The sequence below is a fragment of the Artemia franciscana genome, chromosome 3 (assembly GCF_032884065.1).
Source record: "Artemia franciscana chromosome 3, ASM3288406v1, whole genome shotgun sequence".
NCBI lineage: Eukaryota > Metazoa > Arthropoda > Branchiopoda > Anostraca > Artemiidae > Artemia > Artemia franciscana.
This window is the reverse complement of record NC_088865.1, coordinates 17,857,061-17,879,156: the sequence shown is the minus strand read 5'-3', so window position 1 is coordinate 17,879,156 and position 22,096 is coordinate 17,857,061. Positions and strand designations below refer to the sequence as shown.

Here is a 22,096-nt window from a genome sequence, read left to right as displayed (position 1 = left end):
AGATCCGCCATAAACTCGGTCTGAACTATAAGCCACTTTAAACTTTACACACAAATTTTGGGAATAATGAAAAGTAATATTATGTATATTCTCACCTTTAGACAACCGGCCAAGATAGTTCATTAGCTAGAACATACCTGAATATCCAACCTTTAACACCATGGGTGATGGTGTATAAAGTACTTTTTTCTAGGTAGTTATGTACTTAGGAACAAGGCGGGCATAATTCTATCATAGTCTTGCCACCCACACCATCAAGTCTTTCTTAAAGGTAAGTGTGATTCAAAGACTGATCGGGGGCATTTATTCATGTGCATATAGTAGCCCTTCCTGCTCATGTATTTCTTGTTGGAGGATTGATATTGTATTATTTGCATCTTATGCTTTACTTTTTATTACAGAAACTAGACTCTCACCATGGGATCCTCTTCCGAAGAATCCTCATCTGAGGAAGAAGTTCAAATGGTAAGCTACATTTTAAAGTAATTTTTGGAATACCGAATTTTAAATATAGGGTGCCTCGTACGTTCCCTTTCCGTTTCATTTTCTGTACAAGTGTTTTGATCCTAACCGCAAAGGGTTTATAAAAGGGTAAAATAAGCCAAGAGCTCTGGAAATGCTAAGTTTTGGGGGATTTGGGCTTATTTTTATGACTAAGGTGTGGTTTTTAAGGGCATGGAAATTTTGAAGCACCCTCTCTGTAAACCCTAGATCATTTTTTTATCCGTCACAAATTACAGTAATACGAAAACTTTATCTTTTTATCTTCATAGTTAAAATTTTTATAAATTACTTTTTGATTCCTTTCCATTAATGATTTTCCCCATTGTTGTTTTCCATAATTTTATGCCAACATAATCTGTAAGCACCATTAGGCTTAAATCTTTTTCAAATCCATTTTTGATGCAGCTGTCTTCGAAAGTTAAGGTCGTGGACTTCGACCAATTAACGCCAAGGACATCATCACTTAATGTTCTGAAGCTGTTCTTTAGTGCTTTTAAAGCTGCATCTTGTTCTGCACACATCTAAGACTATAAGCGGATTTCATTGCCTTCAGTGGTTTTGGCTGCTATTTACACTGACTATGGTGATGATGCAAACCTTTTGGAAGAGCACAGTTGGAAACTAGTTATCAACCGGAGGTTTTTGAAAGCCCAGTCTCCAGCCTTGTAAGATTTTGAAGGCCCAATATGGAAGCTATGTTGTGCAAGACTAGGGAATAATTATCCCTAGTAATCCAGGTAGTAAATATGGATACTTAAAGTATGGATGCTTTTGCTTGTCCTGTAGAAGCAATCCTGGATATCTGCATGACCAATTTTAATGCTAAGAAAATTGAGTCATGAAAATAAATTATTTAGCTTTGCTGCCAACATTTTTGTATGGATCAATATTGAAACCGATTGGGTTTAATAACCATCTTTGTTGTTGAGTATCGTCTGTGGAATTTCCCAGCCCAGGAGACACAGCATAACTTTGTAACTGTCCTTAGTTGAACTCAAGTATTCTTTTGAGTTGTACTTCGCTCGAGTTATATCGTGCATTGCTACAATTTTTTAGTTAATGTTTTCTATCCACGGACTGTATCGAATTGCAGCCGAACTCGGAGGGTTGGGAAGGGCATAAGGAAAATAGTATATAACGTTATAATAATAGCCATTACAAACGTAGTTGCATCTAATGACCATGTGCACTACTAAAGATTAATTATATACTTACTTGTAAATATGGTTGTTTCTGAAATAGGCCACATTAGATGCTAATCTGTCATTTAAAATCTCCAGGAATAGTTTATTTTACATCTATTAGATATTTTTAGATCAACTAGTTCTGTAATAACATTTGCCTATATTAAATTACAACTTGGGCATATGAAAACAAGATGTCTGATTGAGCTGGTAATCTCATAGTTTAGCAATTTATAATTTTGATAACTGTGTAGCGCACAACTTGTTTCCATGGTAGGGAAAGAAGGTTTTATGCAAACGCTAAGGTCATTTTAAATTTAGTCAGTGCTATGGATTTATCTAAGATGTGGTTTTCATCCAATCTTGATTGATCACCCTTATTTTTAAATAAAAGGAACAGTGTTTTCTTTTCTTTTTTTTTTAGTTACAGATCCAAAAATGTTCTGAATGCTTTAGCCAAGCCAGATCATTGCTAAAGTTGTTTCCGCGCTCGCTTTGCGCAATATACAGATTTTTGATTGTAACAAATAAACGGTATTTATATATATATATATATATATATATATATATATATATATATATATATATATATATATATATATATATATATATATATATATATATGAATGATATATATATATATATATATATATATATATATATATATATATATATATATATATATATATATATATATATATATATATATATATATATATATTGTTTATTGAATGACCTCAAGGCTCAATTAAACTTACTGTTAACTTGTCGCAGTTACACCGAAAAATAAGAACATAAAATGAAAGGAGAAACTAAATCACGAAGCTGAATATCGTGTTCCTATTTTCATTCCGCAATTCAACCCTGTCTAGGTGACTTGAAACTTTAAAAAAAATATCTAAATGCATGATTCTTCAAAAATAGTATTTATTTTAAACATGTGCAGTCATACATACATACTTTAAATCGCATTATTTCTATTTTTCCAGGAGAATATTTATTTATAATTTTTAATTTTAAAATACTTTTGCATATTAAAATCTAAGTTTAAAAACTTAACTTGTTATTTTTTGAAAAGTTTTGTTTTGAAAACTCATACGCAACAAAATTATATAAAATAAATTGTTATGTGTTAATAATTAGAAGCTATTCCATTAAAATTTATTTATGAAGCTTATATTAAGCTACCAAAAAATTTATGTTCATTTAATTTTTTACATTGGGCCTCTACGAATATTAATGACTGTTTTTAATTTTTTAACATATTTTTAATATAGTATATATTCTATTTTTAATATTATCTTAATGTATTTAGTTTTAATATATCTTGTTTGATTAATGTCCCTTCAAAGAATCTATTAAGAACTATCCTTGAATTTAATTTTGAAAATTCTTGGCTGATGAAGACCACAAATCCTTTGACATGAGAAGCCACAGTTGGCCTGACAAAGAATAGATTGGGTTATCCATAATTTTGACAAAGAAAGCTTCCTTTGACAAGACAAAAAAACCTAATTTAACATGATTTGTTTAAAGCTTATTTAACAGCCACTGCGTAAAGTTTTTTTTTTTGCAAAATCATTCCGGGAAAGGATATTCTGGGATCCGAGATATGAACCCTCTTTTCCTACCGTATAAGCTTTTAAATTATTACTAATTATATTTTTTCCTTTTTTTTCATGGTACTTCCAACCTGCAGAGCGTAAGTACATTGGATGCATGATTTTAAACTTGTGAGATTCTTATTCTCTTCCACCCATGCACTACAACATGGGTTTTGTGCTTATTTACATTTCAAACTCTATTATTTTGTGTGTCTTCTTCTATTTCGCCTTTCGGATAAGCAAATCAGTGGTAAAGTTCACGAAGATAGTATATCAACACTAGAATTTACGTGTGATTTAATTTTTCTTTTCTTTTTTGTAACAAGGCGTGGATTTACAAAAAAAGCCACAGATTATGATTGAAAAAACAAGAATCATAATTTGCATTGTATGAGGTTTGAAAATTTTGGCTACCTAATGACAAAAGCCATTCATTAAAAAAAAACCTTCTAAAACCTTCTTAATCAAAGTCCAGTTATTTATTTGTCTATTTCGTACATAAGAATTTAGTGACCTGACGAAATGTTTCTGCGAAGTGCGGACAAATTTTTGAACTTTGGGGGGGGAGTTTACTTAATAAAATTCATTGCCTAAATCTGACCTACTGATGTGAAATAAATAAAATTTTGCTATCCTAACCTTAAAATCTGTATACAGATTTTTGAATATATATACAGATCACCTTAAGAGAGTCAAGGAGTCAATCTTCCTGATTCATCATGGAAAAACCCGATACAGGTCTCTGAGTCTTAATAAAACTATAAACTCCAGTACTATTTCTTTGCGAGAAAAATGGACTTCATTTGCTTTTACTATGATCTTTTTATATCTAAGTTATAAGTTAACTAAATATACTAAGAAAAAAGCATTGCTTTGAGAGTTGCGTTCAGAATGCCGATTATGAAAATTGAAAATTTTTAGGGCGATAGCAACGAAAGTATTATTGCGATTAGAGCTTTTTTTAACTTAAAAACAGATTATTTTCAAAAAATCAGTTGATGTAAGATAGACTATGCAGGTTCACGTCAAGATGAATGTTCTATTATAGTTTAAGACAGAAAAAAAACTAAAAAGAAAGGTACATTATTGGAAACCCTTTGATAGATTACTGATTCGTATGCATTTTATGAAAAATTAAACACAATGAGGAGTTAAAATTGAAAATTTTGCCTGCCTATTTTTTACTGTATTGATCTTAAAAATCGGTCTGTTGGCCATTTTCGCTGTATTTACATTCTACTATCTGATTTTTTGCTTTTGCTTGCAATTTTTGATCTATTTTGTTTGAGTGTTTTTTGAAACTTTGTTAATGTCTTCTGTACGGAAATAGATTTTGAATTTTCTCCTATTTTTCGAACTTTTTGATTTTATCTGTCTTATCCTTCTGTGCTTTTTTAACTATAAAAGAAAAATTGCTGCTGAAACTTTGAGAAGACAATAGAGACTTTTTCAAAATAGTGTATGCTTTAAAGGAACGCCATTACCGTCATCATAAAAAAAGCCTGCTAAAAATAAGGTTTCCCGAAGCTGTTCAAAATGTTTTATTTCAAGAGAGACAACCTATGTTCCATTTTTGAAAAGGGAAACAAAGGCCTAGATAAATTATTAATAGTTTTCAAAATAATGTTTAAACTTTAGGCTGAAAACATGTAAATGGTGAATTTAACCATATTTTTCACCATGTTCATCAATTAAGGTTACTTTAAAGAAAGAAGATAAAATCTTATTTCAGAAACTTTTCTGACGATAGTCTTTCTTTCTTCCATTTTGCACTTTGGTATCTTGTGACAATCTAATTGTCACATTAAACTAATACACATATAAATGCTATTGTTAATACTAGCACAAAAACAGCGTTATGGTTTTCTGGGAAAGCAGTGCAGGCCCAGTAGCTGACGGATTGGTCGTCAAATCCCATCTATTTGCTTAGCATTAAGGTTCAAGGTTCAAGATTTTTTTTATTAATACTATATTTACACAGCATATTAAATTCCCAATAGAGAGAAAACTCGAAAGAGTCGGGAACAAAAAACACTTAACACCCCCAATACCTCTAAAAGGTTAGATTCATAAAAATACACAGGCAATGCCTTCTTACGATACTGAACAACAAACAGAACTGACTGAAACATTAGAAACTGGTTAACTGGAAGAAATTCAATATAACATACATACTCTGAGTACTTGATTTGTCTTGTAGCGAAACAGGCCTTGGAACATATTCTTTCAGTATCCGTAATCCTTTATTCTATTGTCTCTGGAGTGGCAGTAAGTGGCTCCAAAGTGAATTCGAATAAGCAAGTGAGCAATAATTAAGGTAAAAATGCACTAATCTGAGCAGACAGACCTCGATCCATTACAATGTAAAATAAGCTTCAAATGACGTATCATTCCAATATTTCTACCTAATTTCAGCTTAAGATGGCTAATGTGATTCTTGAATAACAAGTTTTCATCAACTATAATTCCAAAGTAATGTACAAAGCTAACACGCTCATTATGCACTATGCTTGAAGCCTCAACTGACTGGATTCCAGGACAAGAAGTTGAAGTCCGAGAGTAAATAATAGACTTATACCACAACAAAATTCTATCAGTTGACTGACATATATTTCGCCGAACTATCAGATCATTGGGTCCAGAGACAGTACATCACGTATCATCAGAAGACAACACTGTGATATCTGAGATCCTTTGACGACTCACTCAAGTCTTTGATATAAATCAAGAAAAACAAGGGGCCAAGAACAGATCCTTGAGAGACCCCAACGTTGTTCGACTGCTGCACTGTTTTTGATGTTGAGTCACACTCGGCAACGAGTTGTGTCTATTCATGTAAATACAACATAACTTAAGATCAGACTTGTCCTCTTATCCCATAAAGATGTAGTTTATGTTCCGAAATACGGTTTTAAATTGTGTCAAATGCTTTTTTGATGTAAAAAAATACAGTTGCTGGAATATCACCCTTACCTAAAACGTCATGAATAAACTGAGTAACAACTAAAACCGCAAAATAGCTAGAATGGTTTCTCCTGAAACTAAATTGTGACTCGAGAAAGAACTTAATCTTCCCTAGAAATGAAACCAGACGATTGTATAAACAACGTTCAATAACTTTAGAAAAAGCCAATAAAATCAAAATTGGATGATAATTATTGGGATCTTTTGAATCCCCTTCCTTATGTAACGCAACTATTCTATCGGCTTCAAAGCAACCAGGGAAGTTGCCGTACTTAAGACAAAGATTAATAATGTGAGCTAAGTACTCCGGAGTTTACGGGATAATCGTCTTCAGTAGATTTTTACTAGATCCATCCTGCCCTTCTGACTTTCCGTTCTTCAAAAGCCCGGAAATTAAGAATAATTTTGAAGCCAATACAAGAGAAAAAAATATTGATAGGTCATTAAATGGAGGTAAATACTTCTTGAAATCAGTTTATGCAACTGTTGGTTATGAAGTCATTTCACCAATAATAGCAAAGCGGTATAGTAGTGTAATCACTTCTGTTTTCCCTTTCATAGTTCTCCCATCTGTTGCTGTCATTTCTCTGGGGTTTTATTTTGTTTTATCCGATTCAGACAATCATTAATCAATCTTCATGTCTTTCTTGGTCCTTCCTTCTTCAGGAATGCTTGTCTGTAATAACTCTGCTTCGATATCCGAATTAATTTTGTTAATGTATTTTTATAATTCTTGAAATTTTGCTTATTTTCTTCAGTCGAATTTGATAAGTATTTCCGATACAGCATATTCTTTACTTTTATAGACTTGAGAATACTTGATGTAATCCAAGGTTTAGTAGGCTGTTTAAGTCTCCTGTTTGTAATTCAACTGTAAGGGAACGCCTGGTCAAGCACATTTTTAAACATTCCTAAAAACCTCCTTGCAGACTCATCTGGGTCTTTGGACTCATAACAGGGTAAAAATCAGTATCCCTCAGCATCTCCGTTAGTTTAGTGGCGTTCATAACTCTTACTTTTTGTTGCTGCCTGGGAAGAGTTGGAATAACACCGATAATTGGATCACATACCACCGTAAAATAATCATGTGTTGTCTACGATGACCTTGCATGTTCGAACTTGAATATTCGTACAAATGTTGTCAATGAGAGACTGGGAAGTTTCGGCATCTCTAGCTGGTATACGACATGCAGGGGGACATCCGACGGCTAAAATTGTAGACGGGGTTTCCGATGCTACGTCATAAGTGTGTAATTGCTCGTGTTATGGTTACGCAGTAAAGATATATCAACATTGAAATCACCCATAATGATAGACTTACGGTATTTACGCGACAATATGTCACGACATTCCCGTAAACTTTCAGTATACCTTCTTGTGCCTCCACTTGGAGGACGATAGCACACACAACAAATTATTGGCTAATGGCTAACTTCAATTTCTACCGCTACCATTTCAAACAGCATCTCCACGTTCAAATATTCTACATTACTAATAATTCTAACAGGTATTGATGACTTGACGAAAAGTCCAAATCCTCCTTGCTGTAGATAACTTCGAAGACCACACTGCCTTTTCGTGACGAAAATATAACAGTTCAAAATAGGGATATAAACCTTTTAATCGACAGTGAAGAAAAATTAACTGAATATTTCGAACACATATGCAGTGTCCGAAATCAGCAGTAAAACATCAGCAGTTTCATGCTGATAATGGACACTGTATATGTGTATGACTAACTAACGTTTCAGTTATAGAATTCAAAAATATTTCACACAAACAAAATACGTCCGATTAACTACACGAAATATAAAAAATAAATGATCCAATTTACCAATGAGACCACGGCGGTTCAGGAATGCCAGCTGAAGATTATCCCCGGAAAATAATGTGTACTGCACAAATCATTAGAAAAAATATATTTGTTACTTGGTGAATTAATTACTTCCAAATCCAGGTATTCTGTTTCAGAAGACAAATGAGAAATAATCATCAACATCAAGCAGGCCATTCTCAAGAGAATTAAACCCCTCAATCCCCTGCCGGAGAGCAGATTACTTTTAGTTAAACTCAACTTACCAAATATCATGTGTGGGAGTCTGTAGCAGTGAGTGAAGAAGATAGCTGATATGATAGATATATTATCAGCAGCTCGTTATCAGTATCGAATTCTGCTCCTTAAAAACAAGAAAATGAATGCCAATTCTGAACCTTGCGTAATGCAAAATTTAAGGAAAAAAAATCTAGAAGTCTAACACAAAAGAAACAAATATTGATAAAAAGAAAACTTGAAGGACAGCAGACACTTGCCAATCCTGGAATTTTAGAATATTCAAAAACTACACCCCCTTTATAAGGGAAAGAACTTAGTAAAGAAAAAAAAGAGATAAATACACAGAAACTTTCCACAAGAAAGACCCTGCGAAGCTTCCGCAGGCGAGGCATTCCGCATCTGCATCTTCAATCAACTGCCGTGGCATTTCACAAATGGAGCTGTAACTACACGTATTCATATCAGCTTTTGTTGCTGACGAACGAACTTATAAGTTTTTGAGTCCTTGATTGTTTTCATTTTCTTTAAAAGTTCAGCTCTTATGGCGTTCAAAGCCGGGGGAGATCAGTACATATTCTCATGCCCAAACCTTTCAGTTTACGGACACATTTTAAAAAGGTCTGTACATCACGCTCTGACACAGATGACGGTATAACTGGGGGAGCTTGTTTTCTGGCAGACGACAAATGCCTAGAAACACTGACTGGTTTGAGGCTGACCCTGCATGACCAAGAAAGTACAATATTCTCCGATGCCGAAAGGGTATTTTCAATTAGATCTTTCACTCTCCTTTCAAGAGTTTCTCCTGGTGACTCTTTTCCCACACTGTGTACTACAAGGTTAAGTCAACGAACTTCCAGCTATAGAAGCCTCCGATACACTCTGCCCTGTTCTAGGCTTTGCTCATCCAATTTAATCTCAACTTCAGCAATTTTATCGTAATTTTGAGAAAGTTTAATGCATAGTGACTGGATCTCGCTCTCACTAGTCAGACCACAGACTTGGTCTGAAAGTGATTCATTAGAGATCGCAACTGACTGGAATATCGCTTCTATTTCCCCGGTCAGCTCCTTGACAGCTCGACCGAGCGTTGTAGCATCAATCATCATGTTTAAAAGCAATGATTTTGCAATATACCACACGCTAAGTAATTTTTAATGCGTGAGACGAAAACTTACTAGCAGGAGGGGGGGGGGCTTTTTCTTGTATTCCTGTGGCCCCCCAAGTTCAAACAGCTCTTCTAGATTTGTCAAGAAAATGCAGCCAACATTTTTAGCCTGCATCTCTTGCTTGCAAACTTCTCTAACTAAAAGATTCTGACGTCATAGCAGTAACAATTCACTTATAGATAGTAGCGGTTAAACTAGTTGGTTACAAAACCTGTCCAGATTTAAGCATGTATTTTATCCCATTGTATTTATCCCTATAAATCACTTATTTAGCTGTTAACTGATTGAACTCTAATTCAGTACTACTGAATTCAATACACTACTCTTTGAACTTTAATTAAAGGTCATAACCGACGATGTAGCTTAATCCGCAGGCCTAACGAACGTCAAAATTTCCTAAGATGCATTTTTTCTTCTTAGCGTACATTGTTCTAAGCTTATCATGCCAAATTATGCTGAAAGTTTGATTTCTGAAAAGCAGCTAATTCATCAGCAATAAAATTAAAAAAATCGAAAATTGTTTTTTCGTTTTTTTCTGTAGATTCAAGCAATTTTAAAGTTGGTGCTACTGCAGGAAAAAAACACTGGCTTTACTGGATATTCACCAATCAAAAGCTCGAGAAATGATTGCTTGTTGGTGAGATCATGATCGAAAAATGACTCAAGTCGGCAGCCCCGTATCTATAAGAATAATAAAATAGATAACTTATGTCACAACTATCCATTCAACATAAAATATTCTACCCCTTAACAAAAAAATAAATGAGTCTATAGCTTAAAAAAAAAAGATCTTGCTTATTTGTCCATAGACGGCTTATTTGAAGTGTTTACCATGACTACTACTACTACTATAACTAGTACTACTTCTACTATTATTATTACTACAAACAGCAACTACTACTACTAGTACTACCACAACTATTACTTCTGCTACTATTATTACTATTACTGCTGACAGCAAGTCACTGCAGCACCAATCCGGCCGAGTCCAACACAGATGCGCACACTCCTCCTCCATCCTGTTATATTCAAAGATTTCCTCTTTACACCCTTTCAAGAAATTCCAATTCCTTTAAGTCACTTCTTACAGACCTCCTCAGGTCCCATTTGGGGATGACCTGTTTCTTGTCTATCCCTAGATGGTTGGCCAAATAGGACGATTTTCTTATCAGCTAAGGCCTCTGTCATCCGTAGAACTTGTCTTATCTGCTCTTAACGTCGAATAACAACATACTTGGATATCAGAAATTTGAAATGAGCCAAATTGCATTTATCTATTCAAAATAAAATACCACAGAGCCTCAAGAACGAAGTAGTTGAAAAAGCTAGTATGCTTTGACTACCGTGAAAACATTTTTCGGGGTATTTTCGATGTCTTTGAAAATGTCTTCCTTGTGCGCACAGCTGGTTGTAAAATGACAGTCTATTTTATTCAAATAGTTTTAAATGGTTTAAAATTTTCATAGAAGAGAAGGCTCTTATCTTAGAGGAATTTTCAAGCCTTCTGACCTATTTATGTTGCTTATTAAGTTACTGTTACTTAAGTTACTGTTACGATTTGTTAAGTTACTTCTTAGGTTCTTTTTTATAGCAGGATTCAGCAGCTAGGAAAACTACAAAACAATTAGTTTTAAATTTACATTTCCAAGCTGGTCAAAGTGTCTCAACACCCCTTCCATGCTGGGACGTAGCTCCAGTATTTTATTGGGGGAGGGGCAAGAAGGGTTCATATCCGGATAATCAAGGGACATGAGCTCTATAATGATTTTTCTCTCTAAATTATGAGGGAGGGGTGACAGCTGCCCCATTTGCCCCCACCCTCCAAACGATGATCCTGACTCCGTGGGTCATTGTCAACCGAGAGTTAAAGTAAACAGGGGAAGTTTTATAGCTTAGCTGGAACAATTATAAATCAATTGGAGTTAATAATCAAATAAAAGACGAACAAAAATTAGGGAGATTTACGTTACGCTTACACCACGAATTATTTAAAATATCTTTATAAATCTTATTTCTGAGCAACTGTCTTACTACTGTAGCTTCCATAAATCCACTTAATTTTAAAGCCTATTATTTAGGTCTACATTTTAAGCGTTTTCATTTAAAAGTTTTTGTGTAGGAAGCAAATAAGAAGAAGATGGAAATCGACCGTAAAAAGGCCGAGGTCCGAAAGAGGCTTGAAGAGGCCTCTGCGGCCAAAAAACAAAAGAAGGGTTTCATGACCCCTGAAAGGAAGAAAAAGCTTAGGGTAAGTAACTTTCCTTTTGCTCTTTTCTAATATATAATTCTGATTATAAGTTTTTTTGATTATCCATTGGCGGGAATTGAACGGAGGTATGGGCACCATAGATTTTAAAAATACGATTTCTGGGGTATTTTCATTGAAAATGCTTTTTTTGATATTTGCATTGACAATGTTGGGAAAAACGACGAAGTTGCCGTCCCTCCTCTAAAAAAAAATCCTCCTCTAAAAAAAATCGCGAATTGATCTCACAGTCCTTGTTCGTGTAGGGTTAAACAAAGAACCATAAGATTTTGCATTGCTTTAACATTATTTATTCCTAATATTTTTGCCATAATTTTAAAGCTGCAGTATTGTAACAAATTTCACATGTACTTTACCTATATAGAATTATCAATTACAAATATTTATCATCTTGATTCCAAGACTACTAATTTATTCTTAAGTCTTACACATTTTTTGTCAAATTGTTAATAGGAATTTTTTTTTTTTACTTTTTACTGTCGTTTGTAACTTTATGATAAATAACTAACTTTAACATTTTTTTTTTCTGATCTATATCTGTATTTTAAGATAGCAAATTCGCTAAGTTACCTCTTAGTTTCTTTTTCCTTATTTTAGTAGGATTCAGCAGCAAGGAAAAACTAAAAAGTAATTAGTTTTAAGGCTACATTCCAAAGCTATTCTTGATGTCTTAACACCCCTTCCATGCGGAGACGTAGCTCCAGCATTTTATTAGGGGGGAGAAGGGTCTATATCCGGATAGTCAAGGAACATGGGCTACTTAATATTTTTTTTTTCTAAATTATGGGAGGGGGCAGTGGCCTCCTTTTCCCCCTGCCAAATGATTTCCCTGCTTCCATGGATCACTGTCAACCAAGGGTTAAAGTAAACAGGTTAAGTTTTATGGCTTAGCTGAAAAAAGTGTAAATCCATTGAAGTTAATAATCAAGCAAAAGAGGAACACAAATTAAGGCGATTTTAAGCCTGTGGATAAAATTAGGGGAAAGCAAATATTTCATTAATGACCCCCATTAAGGAATTTTAGTATTTAGTTAGAAAAGTATTTAAAACAGTAAAAGCACGCTTTTAAACATTATACTTCTTATGCATTTACAAGCTATTATTTTTAAGTCACACATCAGAAAATAAAGATCGTAACAATTGTTTTAAGACTGAAAGGGTTTTTTTTATGGTCAATGGATCTAAATTATTTGTTAGAAGGCTTAGACGCAATAAATCGGTGCTAACCCCACCTCTACCACTCCATCGTCAGGCTAAAGCTAAGAACCCAAAGTTTCAATTAGAACAATCTAGGAAGTATCACAAAGGTGGTCCACTGTTGTGATTAGTGTCTTAATTTGAAAGGGGGAGGGGTGGTTGTTTTGTAGTATCAAACCCAAGTTACTTTCTTAAAAGTCTTCCTATAATATATCTGAATCCAACTTTTATTTTTGTATACAATAGTTATTCTAATCTCTTTCCATTGGCAGCTACAAAGTGGCCCTTAAACGTCTAACATGAATCTTATACTGAATAACTTAAAGTTTAAAGTAAGTTTAATCTAGAGAGAGAGGAAATTTGGATGTTATTTGGTAGTATTAAATACATCAAATGAATACAACAAAAGAATTGGCTTATTATACAGATTCTAAGTATATAAATTTCATACAAAATATTTAATTTCATACAAAATTTTTACATTTAAAAGGCTAAACACCTAATAAAATTTGTCTAATTTTCAAAAAAAGGGGGAAACATACCTTAGAAGTCAAGAAATATTAATGAAAATCACATCATCAGATTCAGAGTATCAGAGAACACCACTGAAGAGGTTTCAAGCTCCCAATGGCAATGTGGAATTTTGTGTTTTTGCCAGAAGAAAGATCACGGATGTGTGTTTATTTATTTCTTTTCCAGGGAAGATCGTATCAAACCAACAATCCTAGGATATCGGAAGATGACCCTTTCGGACGAAAATTAAAAGTTCTAGTGCCCTTTTTAAGTGACCAAAAAGATTGAAGGGCGATTAGCCCTTTTCCTATGTCATTTGCCCCCCAATTCGTCCGATCAAAATTTTGAGATAGCTATTTAGTGCAGCTTAGTTAAAGGTCTGTTGACTATGCCTTTGGGATAACATACCCCCCCGCAGCCTCTGGAGAAAAGGCTTTTATTTACGGAATATACCCATTGTTTACGTTTTGTATTTGTTATTGGGAAATATACAATTTTGGGGGGGGGATTTCTGATTGGGGCTTAACTACGTTGAAAGTTTTCCATGGCGATGGAAGTTTTCGGGGTGAACTTTCCTGGGGAAATTTTATAGTGTGGGAATTTGCCAGAACTTCTTTACGAAATTCCTTTTATTCGTCTTACTTTGCCTTTGCCGACTAAATTTAACATGTGAAGATGTCTTTAGAAAATAGCATGTGCAATTTTTAGTGGGGTTTGAATTCTCTAGAGGGACTTTTCATGGGGAAAGGGATTTTCCCTGGAAGAAATTTTCCTTAGGGGAATTTCCAACCGGAGCAACTTTCCACGAGGGCGGGGGGACTTTCGAAAAAAATTTTACACGGAGGGGAGATGTCCAACATGATTTGAAAAACAATTAGAAACTTAAGTCGTTTTGTAATGGAAGTATGTTAAGGAAGATTCTTCAGGTGTAATCGTCCGCAAAAAATTTCTCTGGGGATTTTTAGCAAGGATGGGATTTTCCAAGGGTAATTTTCGGGGGGGGGGGGATATTTTACATGAAAGAAACTTTTTTAGAAGAATTTTCTATGGGGTGGAGGGGACTTTCTATAGAGGGAAGATGGATTTCTCAGTTTTATTTGAAAAACGATCGGATATTAAATAAAGAAAAACAAATAAGTTTCTTTCAACTGGAAGTAAGGATCAACATTGAAAATTATAACGAACAGAAATTATTCCGTATATGAAAGGTGTTTCTCCTTCCGCAATTGCTCGCTCTTTGCCCTAAAGTTGGAATTTTCGTCCCAGTTGTTTAAGAACGACTTCTGAAAAACTTGTGCCATTTAATTAAAGTCGAAAGCTCATTCAAAAAGTTCTAAAATGCTTAAGTATGAAGAGAGATCTATTGAGGAGGGAGAAACCCACATTCATACACAGAATAAGTTTTATTCGTTTTAAGTTTTAATTTTGATCCATAGTTTCAGTTTAAGAAAACTTTTTTTTTCAATTAATTTAAATATAAAACGACCATTCATTACAAATAGATGACGTATTATATTATCTTAGTTTTGATAAAACCAGTAGTTTGTCTTGATTTTAATTACTATGAAAAACATTGATACCACATAATATTCAGGAATACTGGGGTGATTTAAATGTTTTTTGAATTTTGTTTTTGGCCATATTATCAGTTTTTTACACACAAAAAAAGTGTTTAACTTTCCCCGAAATTTTAAAAAAAATTACGTTTACGAGAATTGATATTTAACTTTTGTTTTTACAGTTGTTGTTGCGTAAAAAAGCCGCCGAAGAATTGAAAAAGGAACAGGAAAGAAAAGCTTCCGAACGTAGAAGAATCATTGAAGAACGTTGCGGACAAGCAAAGAACTTAGACAATGCAAATGAAGGTAAAATAAGCTTAATTTTTTCAACAAATTACTTCCTGCTGCAGTAAAATGGTACATTTTAATTATTTTCGTAATTATTTAGATTTTAGTTTTCGCGTAGAGCCTAGAGTGGATTTTAAACTAGATTAAACAGTGTATTTTTTTTAACAGTTTAAACATTTACCATCAAAAACAAGGCTGATTTTCAGCCAATAAAAGCCTTTGAGCTAGATGCACAACATGTCGGTTGTTTAAACTTTCAAATCTCACTATCTCTTCTTTTTATTTATTTTCTCCAAAAATATATTTGAAATCAATTGTTTTAATTGTAATTGCTCATAACTTACTTTTTTGGAGAGATATTCTGATTTCCATGGCCAATACAGAATTAATTGTTCTACTTTCGATTACTCAATTCAATCACACAGAAAAAGAGTGACTTATAGTAAAAAAAAATGTTATGACACAAGAACTTTTCCTTTTTTTATTGGCTTACAGTTCCGCCCAGAAGAGCCAATCAAATGGAACTTAACTTTTGGTTATTTTTACTGGCTCAAAATTTCAAAATTCTTTTTGCTTTTATGCAGATTCGAAATATACCAATCAGGTTTCAAAATGTTGTGACTATTTGGCCTCCCTTTCTGACGCATGCTTAAGAAATGGTTTGATGAGCTTACGAAAACACATCTTTAGAATATAGACCAACAAAATTAAAAGCACTTTCAAACACGGAACGACGGGCAATGTTTCTTTCCACTTTTTCTTCCATCATAGCGTCAAAACAATGACTTGTCACCAAAATAGCATCAATAATAACTGACGATATGAAGGCAATCGTAATAGAGAAAACATTTTCAACGTAAAACTATCATCGCAAATCAGGCAATCTGTTAGGCTTACACTTCCAGGTCTTTTCATTGTGAGCTAAATTGCTACGAATCAGAATCTAGTTTTATACTTATCACTAGTGGGGTAAAATCTGATAGTTGAAATTGTTCCGAAATCGGGATTTAAAATATAGTTATTGTCATTGGAGACATTTTGCTAATATTTTTTGTTAAAGCTTTCTTCAATATAAGTAGAATTCAGAAGTGTTACTAACTGGCTGCACTGATTTTGATCAGCCAGGTTTTTCAACCAAGGGGTTGTGATCCCCCGTGAGCTTTATATTCCATAGACAAGGGGCAAGTCAGTTAGAGAAAGATTGTCAGTTAGAAAAGATTGAGCAATTATCTACGAAAGAACCCTTCACTGATTGATTGAAACCTGATTCCATCAAAATTTACCTACAAACATCTACAAATACAAAAATAAAATCCTATAATGAATTAGCTTGAATCGCCCAATAACTAATGAAATAATTTGACTCTCCACAAACGTCTGAAAGGACTCCACAAAATCCATAAATAGTTGCTTCTATTATATTAGTATCTTTTTGAATTACAAATATTGAGACTATAAAACCTTTAAGACGAGACTTGGTACCCATGGTTCCAAAGCGTCAAAGGTCGGCTTTGAATTAAGTAGAAGAAAGGGAGAACCCGGCTTTTGTATTATACAGAGGCTTGTGACTTTATGGCATAGCTATTTCCCTGACGGAGTCATTCTGTCAAAGCATAAGTTGTCCTCTATAAACAAATGTCCTAGAACTGCGAAAAGGGGTGTAAATCCTAGTGGATAAATCCTAGTCATTCATCAAGAATTGTCGATATTCCTGGCACATAAATCATACAAAAAAAAAACAACAATATAATTCAAAACATTTGCTGTTCTCTTGATGAACTAATGGCTGTCGTGAATTTTTCTTTCTAATTCTAGAAAAAATGGGTGTTATTTTCACTGTTTATTCTTGAAACCTTAGTCTCACATCCAAAGAACTAAACTTAAATATAGACACTCAAATAACTAAAACTTGTTACTTATTTGCGTAAACTAAACTAATATTTAATTAGTCATAAAACAATTCAATTTTAGCACCCTTCTAGTGCTGAGTCCAACCACCAATTTTTCAAAAATATGGGAATATCATAAAATCTGTACAAAAAGAACCGTTACCTAAATTTTTGCAGAAACTCCGACAGTATTTCAGATATTAAATATAAAAATATACGGAAGTATTTTTCACAAGAAAAACATACTATTGTTCACTCACTTCTTACAGTTATCATTATTTATTTCGACTAATTTATTCATTCTTTAACTGAAGTAGCACTTAAGACTGAATCATGCTTATTATAAAACAATTGGTATAGTTATGATTATGTTGAAATCCAAGCAGCAGAGGTAGTAAAGTAGCGAGGAACTACAGAGAAGACCTAGTAGCATAGAAGAAAAGAATAGTGTACGGGTATCAAATAAAATATTTTGATATCGGTATTATGGGTATTAGATTTTTTCACTTCTGGTAGTATATCTAATATTAGTTCTCCTATGACGTTCGAAAAAAGATTCAATTACAAGGAATAAAAGGATCTGACGTCCCATATTTTTGTCGATTTCACCGCTGAAACTTTTTTTGTCTATTTTAATTTCTTCATTTTTTTTTCTTTTTGCTTTTTGTATTTTGGTTTTCAAAAAGTTACGTAATTTTAGCTGACATAGTATCTACTTGTTCAAGTTATCAAGAGCGCATTATAGCCCTTGAAAATGCAAAGTATGATCTGGAGTTTGAAGTACGCCGCAAAGATTTTGAGGTATTATTTTTTCGAAACGCGCATTTTTTCGACTATCTTAACATCACCTTTTTAATTATTTATGTTTTTCTTTTTTGAGGTCACTTGGTTTTCTACCAGAAAAGAAGTGTCCACTTTCACGTGCACGAGTTGTATTTGGGATATTAACTAATATTTCTTTTTCTCTTTTCTTTTAGGTTTGTTTATTTTTGTTTTGGTTCTCGACACTCTGCTCTCATTTTTGCAAACTTTCTATATTTTCTCCTTTCTTTCCAACAGCTGAATTACAAACATTGTGCCGGGAATTCCATAAGAAAATTAGCTCTCTCGAACGTGATAAATATGATCTGGAATACCGAAGCAGATTGAAAGACTATGAAGTACGTTCAACTTCGTAGAAAACCTAGTTTTTGCAAACTTTCTATATATCTAAGGGAAAATCCTGATATCTTTCAAATCGACAGTTGAATGAAGCAAAATCCATCTGCAGTAGCCAAATTAATTCGAAGACTTCAATTTGGAAGCGGCTATACTATCCACAGAAGCCCAATTGTTCGTTTATCTCAGGAAATATTTGTTTCTCTGCCAAAATCAATCCTAGAAAACTGAAAATATAAACGCTGAAATTTTCAGAAATTATTTTCTGATTCTAGAAAATTATTCGCAGCAACTAAAAAGATATTTAAAAAGACACACCCTCCCTTTTTTGTAATACAAAAAGATGATACGAAAAATGAAATGAATTCTGTGAATCTGCTGCTGCTTCAATAAAGACCTTAGATTCAAAGGCAGATCTAGAGTAAAATCTCGGGGGGACCCAGTGTAACAAGGACGCCAAAAATTGACAAATTAGCAAGTTTATTTAAAAACAAAGAGAAAAAAAGAAACAGAATGAGGGCACCAGAAAAATCTTGGGAGGGAGTGCAACTCCTACTACCCAGATTCACTCCTGCTTAGATTAAATCTAAGGAATTCCATAGCATAAGTTTCAGTTGCCTTCCCGTGAAGCCAAATTTTGAACTTTATTTATCACCGAAATTAAAGTGAAAAAGTAATTGTGGCACAGACTTGTGATATACTATCATTATTTTATGCAAAGTATTTTGCTATAACAACTAACCTTGTACTACTCGTGTTTGACATATGTTCTATTTTTCTTAAAATATGTATTTGTCAAAGGTTGAACAAGGGGTGGAGTAGGAATGTTCACCAGTGTCCAGGCTTTGTGTAGCACACTAATGGAATTTTATGCCTTTAATATAAAATATGCGGTTTTATACTTTACCGATATACTTTTTACATTGAGATATACCCTTTTGATACAAGGGCGTGGATTATTCTTCCAAATTTTCAACCGGGATGGAATTTGCTTCAAAGGGGAAAGGATTTTCAATTTCATTCTATCTCGTATATTTTTAGACGCTTTGAAACAGATTTGTAAGGATTACTATGAACGCTCCTTCCTTTGCGAGTCACAAAAATGGGACCTGGAATATGAAGTCCGTAAAAGAGATTACGAGGTGAATAGAACTAAATACTAGCCTTGGCTTGCTGCCAGCCAATTCTTTTTGAGGTGTAGATCAGGGTTGCCATCTGAATGCTAGTCCTGCCAAGTGACATTGTTAGAGCGCATAATTTTAGATTCAATTGTAAATAAGCAATAAAAATCTGTGTATGTCCGGTTATAAAGAGGACTGGAGGATTTCAAATCCAGTAGAATAGTATTAAGGTCAACAAAATTTGGATATACATAATTTGGTAGAATAACAAAATAACGAAATTTGGACTTCGGGGGATACAACGATTTGTTTAAAGACTAAAAAAGAGGCAACCCTGGTGTAGATTATAATAGCTTGATCGTGACGTAGCCAATTTGCACTTAGAACTAGTAGATTACAGCACCCTATCCAAAGATTGATATCACTTACCTATTCATATCCTAATAGTAAATTTATATTTTTTTGTTGTTATGCCTATGAGTCGTATTCGGTATTTGCACGCTTCTGAGATAATTGCTGAAAATTGTTTGGCAAGCTGTTCTCAAAGGGAATATCAAGCAAAGAAATGTGTGCCTAATCACATTTTCATCATCCTGACCTATCATGCTCGGCTGATCTTTCTTTGCGAATAGCCTAAGAAACGACGTTAGGCTATTCATCTAAGAATTCAGAAAATGTCAAATGGGACCTTTAGGCATAACATGGACGATATGAGGATTTTTTTTTCGTCGTTGTCAGTAAACAAACTTAATTGATCTTCTCATTGATCAAAGAAGCTTTCACTGTCCTTTTAAAAAATGGATGTCACGGTCAAGCTTTTAAAAGCGTACAAGATTTGAACAACCAGCCTCCTTGCCAACACATAAAACATACTGGGTTGACCTTGTAGTTTTTACCATATTCTACCCTATCCTATCATGCTAGCTTATGACAGCTAAGCACACAACTACCGTCCAAAATCAAAGCATATTGTATACGTTTTGAGCTATAAGCCCCGTACGCATATTTTGGTTCTTTCAAATCAATTGATGAGGTCTGAGATGTTATTTGGTATTCCATTTTTTACCTACCTCGAACCAAACACTATTCTCTCCATTATGAATTAGTAACTTCAAGTTGTCCTAAGTTACTTAAGGACATTTGTATGAAATTAATATGCTTTGATTTTTGACGGCCGAGATTGTAAAATATGTTTCTTTTCTAATGATGTAAACATTTGGCAGGGCTGGTTTCCAGTTTTGTATGCCTTAGTCCGGCCCTACTGCCCTTTAAACACTAGTAAAGAGTGTCGGAACGTTTTGTTCTAACCCCGTCCGTCATTTATAATGCTTTCGTTCTTCCCTAGTAGACCCCTCAAGGTCAGCCCTGTATACATGTATGGCACGTTGTAGTAGTAAGCCAAGGGCTAGGGAATGGAATTCTTTGGGGTAAAAAAAATCAACTTAAGGTGCCATACTCAGGATTTTCCCTTTTTGTAAACACGGCTGTCCTTTCATAGTTTCTGAGCAGCTATAGTGACAGTCGTCCACTCTTGCCCAATAATTCTCGCTTACTAATCCCGTGTTCACTTTTTTCTAACACAGTTCCTTTTCATTTTGGCTATACCATATGTGAGGAAATAAGCTTGATGCAGTGATAGTATCTTTCTAATCTTGAAATGTGAGTCGTATGATTTTATAGTTATGTCCGTAGTTATAACTGCATAACCATTGTTTGTTTTTTTATCCATTTTGCTTAAACTTGAAAGTATAACGAATGAGATAACTGTTAAAACTTGAGACACATTACTATTCTATCCAATTTCAGCAAAAGGTTCACCAAGCAGGGATAGGAGGCAGCCTCTCCCCAAGAGGAGACCAAATATATTTATAAGAAATGGAATATAAAAAATTCAAAGTATACAAGAGGTTTTCTGGCAAAAAGAAACCTCCTTTTCAAACCACCCCTGGAAAAATTTAGATATGAAAAGGGGTTTTCCATACCTTAAAAAACCTCTATACACTTTTCCCCTCCTAAGAAATTTCTGTGATCCCTTGAATTGTAGTAGCCTATGCGTTTGAACCTTACTTCTCTCTCTGCTTACTGGACGAGGTCATCCTTATGTTCAACTTGCTTCAAATATAATAATTGACACTATTGGTCCACAGTTAGTACTACTCAAGGAAACACTATGAAATTCTGAAAACGGTTTTAAAAATCCCAAGTATTTATAACGTTCCTAAAAGTGCTTCACTTTACTTTACCTTCACAACCCTTAAGTCCAAATATTTAACCCAAATTATACATTTCCTGTGCATGTTTCCATTTCTTGATTACGTTAATCTTTCTTCACACAGATTTAACTGCATAGAACCAACGACGACGAAATCAGGCAACAGAAAAATTCATAGGAAATATATAATTTGGGCTGCGTATTTCCATAGGAGGGGTACTGTGAAGTGCTCCTAGGAATCATATAATAACAACAATTGATATAAAATGATATAAAAACGATTACAATGGTATAAAAAGAATGATATAATTTTTTTTCTTTCTTGGTTTTGTTTTCTCATGATTTTGATTTTTATTTCTGAGTTTGTTTTTTAAATCTTTTACTTTCATGATTTTGTCACTCTTTCTTCAAACAG

The 22,096-nt window shown here is 33.8% G+C and overlaps 1 protein-coding gene across 5 annotated transcripts in view; it reads left to right on the top strand.

Moving 5' to 3' along the window:
- Positions 1 to 22,096, top strand: part of LOC136024965 (troponin I-like) — a 51,829-nt gene that overhangs the window by 13,329 nt on the left and 16,404 nt on the right. For 2 of the 5 annotated variants that reach the window (XR_010616985.1, XM_065700568.1), the window contains exons 2-5: positions 402 to 465; positions 11,598 to 11,726; positions 15,196 to 15,319; positions 19,390 to 19,490. Coding sequence is in view for 3 of the 5 variants with exons in the window: in XM_065700568.1 (XP_065556640.1) it covers positions 418 to 465; positions 11,598 to 11,726; positions 15,196 to 15,319; positions 19,390 to 19,490 (402 nt within the window). In the remaining 2 variants the exon portion in view is untranslated. Of the gene's footprint in view, positions 1 to 401; positions 466 to 11,597; positions 11,727 to 15,195; positions 15,320 to 17,890; positions 17,992 to 18,249; positions 18,351 to 19,389; positions 19,491 to 22,096 lie in introns of all 5 variants that reach the window. The other 3 variants (XR_010616986.1, XM_065700569.1, XM_065700570.1) reach the window with 2 other exon arrangements.